The sequence below is a fragment of the Pinus tabuliformis genome, chromosome 7 (assembly GCF_031772625.1).
Source record: "Pinus tabuliformis cultivar Carrire ecotype Pingquan chromosome 7, CPIR1, whole genome shotgun sequence".
NCBI lineage: Eukaryota > Viridiplantae > Streptophyta > Pinopsida > Pinales > Pinaceae > Pinus > Pinus tabuliformis.
In genome coordinates, this window is record NC_142293.1 from 1,347,187,979 (window position 1) to 1,347,197,707 (window position 9,729).

Sequence of the window (9,729 nt, forward strand, 5' to 3'; positions counted from 1 at the left end):
CTACACTTTCTTTTAGAAATTCTCCAGTTTATTCTCGTTAACAATTCAACACTATAACTAGATAAATTTTGCATTAAGGATGTGATCCATTTAATCATTAGGCAAGGCTACAATGGATTTGTTCATTGAGATCAATATTTAGTGTGCTACTAGTGATCTATAAGACTCGCAATGAAAATGTAGAATTCTTTGCACTTCCTTCAAGAAAAACTCTATAACTTACTCATTTTTTAATAACATATTATAAGTAGAGAACCTATGCATTGAAGATGCGATCCATTTAATCATTAAGTGAGGCTTTGATGCAGTTGTTCATTGAGACAGAAAAAGAGATTGTTTCAATCAATTTTTTAATATGATTTTAAATCCATTCAAGTCAGAAGCTAGAACAACGAATGTATCTTGGCGTACATTATTTGTAATAAACCGAAATTTTGTTCTATACTAAGTGAAGCTCAGAACCCGTTGAATAGAAATTGGCATTTCCTACTCTCATTATTGAAGCCTGTAAGGGCCAATATCTGTTTTCTCTAGTTGTTCATGTCCTCAACAAGAAATAGTTGTTTTCTCTGTTCTATTAATGCCAATTATATTTCCATGGTTATGTAATGATATGGTGTCATATTTTGTGGGCTACTGCTAGTGTCAAACCTACCAACTAGTTGAATCAATGAGAGCCTCCTTAATATCTTAATTTTCGGCATTCATGTCAATACAAGAGTGTTATTAAAGAATGCAAACATTAAAACACATGCAATAGAGACATTTTGATATAGCGGATGATGTTCACTATTATAGATGGATAATGCACTCTTCGTTTTACTATCTTGTTGCCTTGAATTGGCTCACAAATTCTATCATTTCAAAGTTGGACTTGTATTAGAATTTTCTCATTGGATGGTAGTTTTAAACTTTTCTTCCTGGATTGTCTAACAAACACATGTCCTCCATTTCACAATCTAAAACAAAAATATGTGTTATCACATCTTTTTAGTATCAACAGTTTTACTTATTAGCTCTCTTTCCCCTATGTTGGTTTCTTGTGGTTTATTCTCTGCATATTCTATAGATACCAAACTCGATGATACTTCATACACATAGATGCCAAATTAGAGGATACTTGCAATCCCTTAAGCAAACTCTGGTTGGTCGAAGACTACAATAATAAAGTGGTCAACTTAATATGTACATATCTAATTTAAGGTGAATTTAATGGAACTGAGGTCATATCACATGCTTAGCCTCACCAACCATGTATTTTGGAAATCAGAGCATCGTAGTCAAGGCCAAAAGTTTTCTTCAAGAAAAACAAGTTCTTGGCACTTTTACTTGATAGGTAACTGATTTGAAAGGAATACCATATAGATTATCTGCTTAGTAATGTGCAGTAGTACTTGACTAGTGCAAATGACAATACTAAATAAATGACAATACCAAACACATAGATGTACTGAAAAAAAACTATAGTAACATTTATTCCAGTGCAAGGTAATTGAATTTTTTGAGGCAATTGTTTGCTAATTGGTTAACTTTAGACAAATATCCTAGCATTATGACTAGAAACAAGCAAAGCCATATGTTCCTTTTTCCACTATTGATATATAATGTAAAGTCATAGTTAATTTCCTACCTTATATTTCCTTACTATTTTCTATTTCAAATTTGATTGAAAATTCTTTCAGACATTCCTTCTAATCTATAGCTAGCTATTTATCAAGGTTAAAAATAATTCACAAACTTGATGATCTATTGAATTTTAAATTTGGACACTTATGGGAAATGGTTGTATATAGTTGACATTCAATATTCACTATTAAGGTTAGCCAGGTTTTTGACTTCTAATGGAGTCATTATCCCAAGTTATATTTTCAATAATGGGTGATGGGTGAATATAAAATGTATTTGTGATCAACGAGTAGGACACCAATCGTGTTTTAAGGTAAGCCAATTGAGTTTTAGGGCTAGCTATAAGATTTTTTGGTTTTGATTAAGCACCAATAAGTCAACTAGGCTTTGGGGGTATGGATCAAAGTGACCATTATAGGCAATTTCTAGGTGAGTTTCCTTGAAAGTAAAACACGATTGGTACCATTTAGAGCAGGTTGTCTTTGAAAATTTGTTTGAGTAGTTGAACTTTAACCCATGGGCCATTACAATTGGGCATTGGGATGTGGGTATGTGGGTGATTCAAGGTTGGTGTTGGTTATAGCTCTCAATTTCTGTTTGTACAATTTTATAGCCTTTTAATTTTATTACTTTCTCAAATAAGTATATTGTTATGAAACCAACTCAAGAAAAGATAGAAAAGATAGATCAATGCCTTAAAATTCAGCCTCTCCAATGGGGAAACCTCCTTTACATTACATAAATGAACAATTCTTGGATGATACAAATGAAAAAGCCTCCTTTCTATATATAGGAGTCTAAGGGGCCATAACATAATCAGAGCCGACATAACAATAATAATGAAAGGGCACAATAATAACAATAGTGGGCTTCTATGGGGCACAATAGTAACAATATGGGCACTAGATGGGTACATCAATATAATAAGTGGGTTGTACTAATAACAATAAGGGGTTACACTAGTAGTATAGGGGCCTAACATGCCCCTCTCCTTCAAAAGGCGTTGTCCTCAATGCTTGAGTAGTTCTTGATGCTTTCGTATAAAATTCTTGTCCTCCCATGTGGAATCTTCAGCGGTTAAGTTCTTCCACTTGATGAGATACTCTGAAATTGATCAATTTCATAGCTGTTGGGTTCTTGTTTCTGTGACTGCTCCAAGTTCCAATATGATTTTCCTTCCTCTTCAATTTTTGGAAATATTGTTTGAATTGCGATCTTTTGCAACTTCTGAATAAGTGGCCATACTTCTTCATCCTTCTTCCATTCATCCCTTGCTTCATTTATCCAATCTGGTTGGATAATAGAAATAGAACAAAACAATGCTTCCACATCCTCATCCTTGAAGAGTCTTCCCATTCGGTAAGGTCGCCATTTTTTTAGTGCATGTAGTATTGCCAACATTTCCTTCTCATAAGTAGCTTGCTTGAGATGTAGCAGTAAAAATACCCAATCACCCACATCAAAACATTTTTCACTATGATGTTGATCTACCTGTTGTTTCATTTGATTTTGCACCGAAGTGGTGTTATCCTTTAAAATTTGGAGAACTTGTTGTTGATGCTCGATGTGATCTTTCACTGCTTGAACCCTTTTCTTCTTGATATGTCCTTCTATCTGTAGAGTTTGAGGAGTGGTAATTTCTTCCAATCCTTTACAAGATATGGTTGGATTCACTTCTTGATGCTCGATGTGATCTTTCAATTCTTGAACATTTTTCTTCTTGATATGTCCTTCTATCTTGATAGTTTGAGGAGTGGTAATTTCGACCAATGAATTACAAGATATGGTTGGAATCATTTCTTCTTTCTTGATGTGATCTTTCACTTCTTGCACCTTCTTCTTCTTAATATGTCCTTCTATCTTGAGAGTTTGAGCAGTGGTAATTCCTGCCAATGCTTTACAATATATAGTCTGATTCATTTCTTCTTTCTCTGGGGTGGGGTCCTGGTGTATATCTTCTTCTTTTGATGTTTCTTGATCCTTTTATTCCTCATATTCATATTCTATGTAAAATAATTTCTTCTCAGCACACTTATGACCTTTAGTGCATTTGCTATCACAATTGTAACAAAGCATTTTTTCTCTTTTTTCTTCCAATTTTTGTAGTGTAACCCTTGTAGGTTGTGGAAGGCTAGGAGAAACAACACTTCCATCTTTATAGTTGTGAGGGGTATGCTTCCTGGTTTCCATAATTTTCTTTCCACTATGTCACAAAGCCCTTTTACTCTTTCCAATTGTTGTGGTGTTGCTCTAAAGAAGGTGTTGCTCTTTGTATCCTCATAATCTGCTATCATTTCCTCCATGAAAATTGACCATGTAACAAGTTGTTTACGAGAACGAAGCCCTTCATACCATAAAAATTGATCTGGTTCTAAATATGAAGATGCAATACATACCTTTTGTAACAGTGGTACACTGTGTAGATCAAAATATTGCTCCATCTAAAGTATCCAATTTACCAGATCCTTGCCATCAAACTTCCTCATCTTGCTTTTTCTTGATTTTAGGAGCTCGATCCTGAAATGACTGTAACTCTATACTTTCGAATCTTTATGTTCTGAAATTGTGACCTGTAGTATCCCTCTGTGTCCTCTTTCCAATGCCACAAGTATGATCCAAATTGGATTTTCCAAGAAAGAGTTATGCACAATCTCCCAAAATGACCTGATTATAGACCTTTCCAGAGGGGCGAACTTTAGGAAGTCCCACATGTCACTGTTTCGACCTTTGGCTCTAAAAGACATCTACAAGAAACTACAGTCTGTCCTCTTTCTGTACCTTCTGACAAAATTTCAATCCGATGCTTAGAGAGAATGTTATGATGATTTTCCCCAGGTCACCTGTTTGGAATGTAATTTAGGAGTTTGCAAAAAGACCAACTTCCTCAGATCATATATCCATAAATATAGTGAAAAAATCTCTGAAATTCAAATTTGAGCTTCAGTGTGATGTCTTCTCAAATGGGTTTTTTTTTAGCTTCTGAAACGTCGTAGAAAAAAAGTTATACTGAAAGTTCCACGATGACCTGTTTGGAGCATCGAAACCCTAGAATCCAAAGCTCTGATACCAACTGTTATGAAACCAGCTCAAGAAAAGATAGAAAAGATAAATCAATGACTTAGAATTTAGCCTCTTCGAGGGGGAAACCTCCTTTACATTACATAAATGAATAATTCTTGGATGATACAAATGAAAAAAACTCCTTTCTATATATAGGAGTCTAAGGGGCCATAACATAATCAGAGCCGACATAACAATAATAATGTAAGGGCACAATAATAACAATAGTGGGCTTATATGGGGCACAATAGTAACAATATGGGCACTACATGGGTACATCAATATAATAAGTGGGTTGTACTAATAACAATAAGGGGTTACACTAGTAGTATAGTGGCCTAACATATACCATATGTCCTTTTTAGCTATGGTTGGTTATTTGTTCTTGTGAATTATTCCTTCGTGATTTTTCTCTTATTTATTAAGCTGTTTTGTAATGCGAACAAGAAATTACTACCAAAAAATTGTTCTAAAATTCCTTTCCGACTCACTATTTATTGAGAAGGTTGTGATTTGGCTGAGTCATCGGTGATATTTTCTAGAAACTATTTTGATAGGGCTCAAACCATTTGTCAAATGTTTTTTTGAGGACAATTTTTTCTCAGCTTTTGGTTTTGCCAGTGAGAGTTAGCTCAATGTGCCAATAGAGGGGAAACATGGTGTTTAATCGGTGATAGTGATACTCTTTTGGATTAGAAAATGAATTAAAAACAAATCATGTTCTGTTCATTTTTCAAGGTTCTCCAAGCTTTTTCTGACTTTGTTAATTTTTTCTGGGCTCTTCCCATCTCAATGTTTCAAGACCCTAATGGATTTATCCTCGAATATGAGTTCTACAGTATTGTTTCTAATATCCTATTGATATCCTAGAAAATGGTAGATGTTTACATGATATAACGTTGTTGGAAAAATGATTGTAGTGGCATTGCTTCAAGCCCACTTATTACCATGTTGTTTAGTATTATAGGATTCTTAAGCCAACTAGAAATTATAATAAACTTCTTGAAAATTCTGCAATTTAGTTTATAGATTAAGCGTTTTTTTAAATATTTGTGAGTTTTATGGGCATCTTGGTGCTTATAGTTTTAGTAATTAGATTGAACATACTGTACCTATACTGTACAAAAAATTTGTTGAATTTAGTACTGCTGTGGAATTTCATCATTGCACAAGCCAATATGGTTGAATCTTGTTGCTATGAGACTTAGATCAACTATTTTCCTTCTTTTCAAAGCCACATTTTTCTGTTTTGTATTATTATCTAATTTAATAAGCTTTAGTGTCAAGGGCTTATATATGAAAATCAATATGGAAAGAGTCCTTGTTAGCACATTATATAGAGAAATGTGTAATGAGACCTTATAGGAGCATGTTACCATGTATAAGATCCTATGTAACTGGACAGGTCCATTTGGGGCCCCATGTTCATTGAACATGTGACGCAATAGGATGTGTGTCCTAAAAATTAATACTTGAGGCAACTTTAGCTGATACCTTAAGAACATTGTCCAACAACATTAATACATTTACAATACAATTTATGAAGCTCTGCTATCATCATTAAGCAATTTAACTTGGGTCTTATCCTTATGAACTAGAAATAGAGAAACTAGGTGTGAGCTTCATGAGATTAAATGGTTCTGCAATGATGTGCCTAAAATTCAAATACTTACCTCCAGCCAAGAAAAGTAGACTAGTATGCCATCCTAATGGCCACTCATACCTCTAGTGTTCTTGTGAACTCCATGATTTTGGGACATCTTACTAAAATTGGTTGGTATTATTCATAGTGAAAAATAAACTATATATGTATGCATGATTATATCCACTGAAATGCTAAATCATCTCATGGAGGCATAGGAAATACATAAGTCAATTGCTACACCAATTTAATAAAAAATCATCACCCTCCATGTGGACAAACTTAGGCATTCAACTACAAGGTATATGCTTCATATTTCCATGGAGGCTAAGATATTAGAGTAATTATTAAGAAGCCCATTAATATATAGAACATTCATACAATAATGGCATACTATAAGGCATTCCATGCATAAAAAATCTCATCACCAAAGTGACACTAGAGGAAATTAATCAATACAATAAGGCATTCACTTATGCTCTTCATTTAATCATAGCATCACTCATCGAACAATAGTCACTATACAAGGAAAACCTAGGAAGATGTGCATCCAAATCATAGTGACTTGTTATGCAACTGCTACAATAATTGCACACAACCCTTAGTGGAAGTTTCGGATATATCATCAAAAAAATAACAGCATACGTCCATCAACAATTCATATATAGTAGTAGATGGCTTGTATACATTGAGACTGTGTGATATGGGCGAAATAGTAACATCCCATGTGAAATTCTCATTCCAGCATTTATCCATTAGTACTTTATATATAGTACATTGAGACTGTGATACAAGTGGATGAATTCATAATTTTAAGCTAGCAAGAATCACTTGCTATCTTACTGTCTTCATGAAAAATCCAAATTGGAAGCACAGAAATCAATTTAGCAAGAGTCCACCGTATATAGGCAGATTAGTTTGTAGTATTTGTTACTGTTTGTAGTATTTGTTATTGTTTGGGTGTGCCAATCGAATTATCCCAAATATGCATATAATAAGAATAAGAACACTTGATTATGTATCTATTTTTTTGTGAAATAAATAGACATATGCCTTCCAGTGTGGAAAACCTATTAATGTGATAATAACTGGACTGTGGGTTGTGTAGCAATTTTTACTGCATGTAAGTGTTAGTATGTTATTAATTTTTTATACCAAGGCATAAACATTATTTGGCCCTAAATAGCATGTCTGGTATTACGCTTAGATAACACATCCCAGTTGTAATATGGAGTAATTTGTTTCACCTGGAGTAGATTAAATTGAAAAAATTGACAGATCCTTGGCTATCACAACAATTATATGTTCGAAATTCTATTGTAGTACTTGTTACTATTCGTGTGTGTTCCAATATGATTAGCATCAAAATACATATAATAAAGATAGGCGGACTTGATTACACATCCGTGTTTGTTAAGTAAATAGACATCCTTCTTCCAGTCTGGAAAACTTATTAATGTGGTATGTTATTAGTGGATTGTGTTGTGGAAATTGATTACCACATGCGAGTTTTAATATGTTATTAACTTTTTATATCAAGGTATTAGGATTATATGCACCTAAATAATGTGTCTAAACTTATGATTTAGATAGCACATTTCAGTTGTATTAGGGAGTAATTTGTTTCTATGAAATATTTATTCCTTTAACAAACAAAATTCCCAATCGTGGGCCTAATTGTAATTCTCTCATATGGTATGGCTCTCACCATCCTTACGCAATTGTTTTTTCACCCTTGACATTTAGATTGTAGCAACAATAATAGCCTTACTATTATTGTTGTCTTGTTGTCTCTATTACTTCCCACCTACAGATTTGTAGCTCTAATTGTTTTTTCTAGTACCATATTGAACTACTGCTTGCAGCGTTATCATAAGAACTTCCTATTGGGTATTTACATGTTTATTGTAAATTTCAATCTAAAGAATGCTCGAGTAAACTTTCAGGTTGTTGTAACCTTTCATTGAGTATATCCAATCTTGTAAGTTCGGCAACAACATTGTTCCATTTTATAATACATGATTAATTTTGATGGGACCAATAATTTTACATATTTTTTGTGGCTCTAAGTGCTAGTTGTTGCCACAAGAGGTGAGTCCCCACTGGAGAGGTCAGGCAAGCCCGAGTGTCCTGTAGGTTAAACAAAGAAAAAAAATGTTTTATAACACACATCCTTCTGATATGGTTGTAATTTAGCCTGTGTTTGTAATGTTTGATTTCTTTTGATGTCGTTTAATTTAGCTTTTTGTTGTGTTGTTTATTTTCATATTATTGCACTCAGTACTGTATGAAAATTGGCATCTGCAAATTTGGTTCAAAATGCAAGTTCCAACATCTAAAAGATAGGTTGGAAACCTTAAGATCATAGGAGAATGTTGATGGAAGTGACGTACTCAAGTCAGTTTTTGTTTTGATCCATTATTTTTTGTCTTCCATTTAATATGATATGTAATTAGTCCTTGAAACTTTAGACCTCATGGAAAAATCCGAAAAAATACTTAATCACATTCATGTATGGCATGCCTAGTAAACTCATCAGTGTAGACAAGTGCACTTACCCAAGAGTATATGAACGGTCACCTATTGGCACAGAACTAGCCAAATGCCCAACAACATTGGAGATGTTTGGTTGAACTAATTTGTTGGGTTTTTCAATATATATACATTTATATTGGACATACAGATTACAATGATAAAATATTTATGTTTTAAGAATTCAGTTATTTTGTATCTTAAGCTTTTATTTGGCATTGCAGGGACAAACTATGAAGATGACATATCAGACTATTTTCAAGGCATTGGAAGAAGCGGGTCTGGAAAATACATATCATCCTCAGGATTATTTGAAATTATTTTGTCTTGGGAATTGTGAAGTAAGGGATGATAATGAAGCACCTTCTGCAAGTGTAGTTCTAGAAAATAAACCTCATGTGATTTATCCACACTTTTTTTTCTCAACCGCTACACAAAATGATCTATGCTGTCATCAATTACTAATTTTCCTTATGGAATATTTTGAGTTAAATACCTTTAGTAGAAAATGGCTTTCTCCTGTAATTTACAAAATAGCATTTAGTTTAGTTACTTTCAATTTCGCGACTGGCTTCATAAATTTTTAGTTCAAAATTGACGAATCTTTACTGTTACTGAAACTTATATCATATTGTCCTTTTGGATGTTAGGTCCTTCAAATTTTACTGAAATTATTTATGTCAAAGGCTCGGGCTCTAAAAAATCGTTGTTTTATGATTTATGTCCATTCAAAGGGTATGATTGTATATGATGAGTACATCATTCTAGGGTCATCACATATTAACCAACTTCCAATGGATGGTTCAAGAGATACTGAGATTGTTATGGGTGCATATAAACCACAATATCAATGGTCTAAAAAGCGAGAC

General features: G+C 33.5%; 1 protein-coding gene across 3 annotated transcripts in view; it reads left to right on the forward strand.

Annotated features, from left to right (window-relative positions):
• The window catches only part of LOC149252548 (uncharacterized), a 63,747-nt gene extending 54,320 nt beyond the window's left edge, over positions 1-9,427 (forward strand). For 2 of the 3 annotated variants that reach the window (XM_089456687.1, XM_089456688.1), the window contains exon 3: positions 9,085-9,427. In XM_089456687.1, coding sequence (XP_089312813.1) covers positions 9,085-9,200 — 116 coding nt within the window. In that variant the 3' untranslated portion in view covers positions 9,201-9,427. The remainder of the gene's footprint in view (positions 1-9,084) is intronic. The other variant, XM_089456689.1, reaches the window with a different exon arrangement.
• Positions 9,428-9,729: the final 302 nt, after the last annotated feature.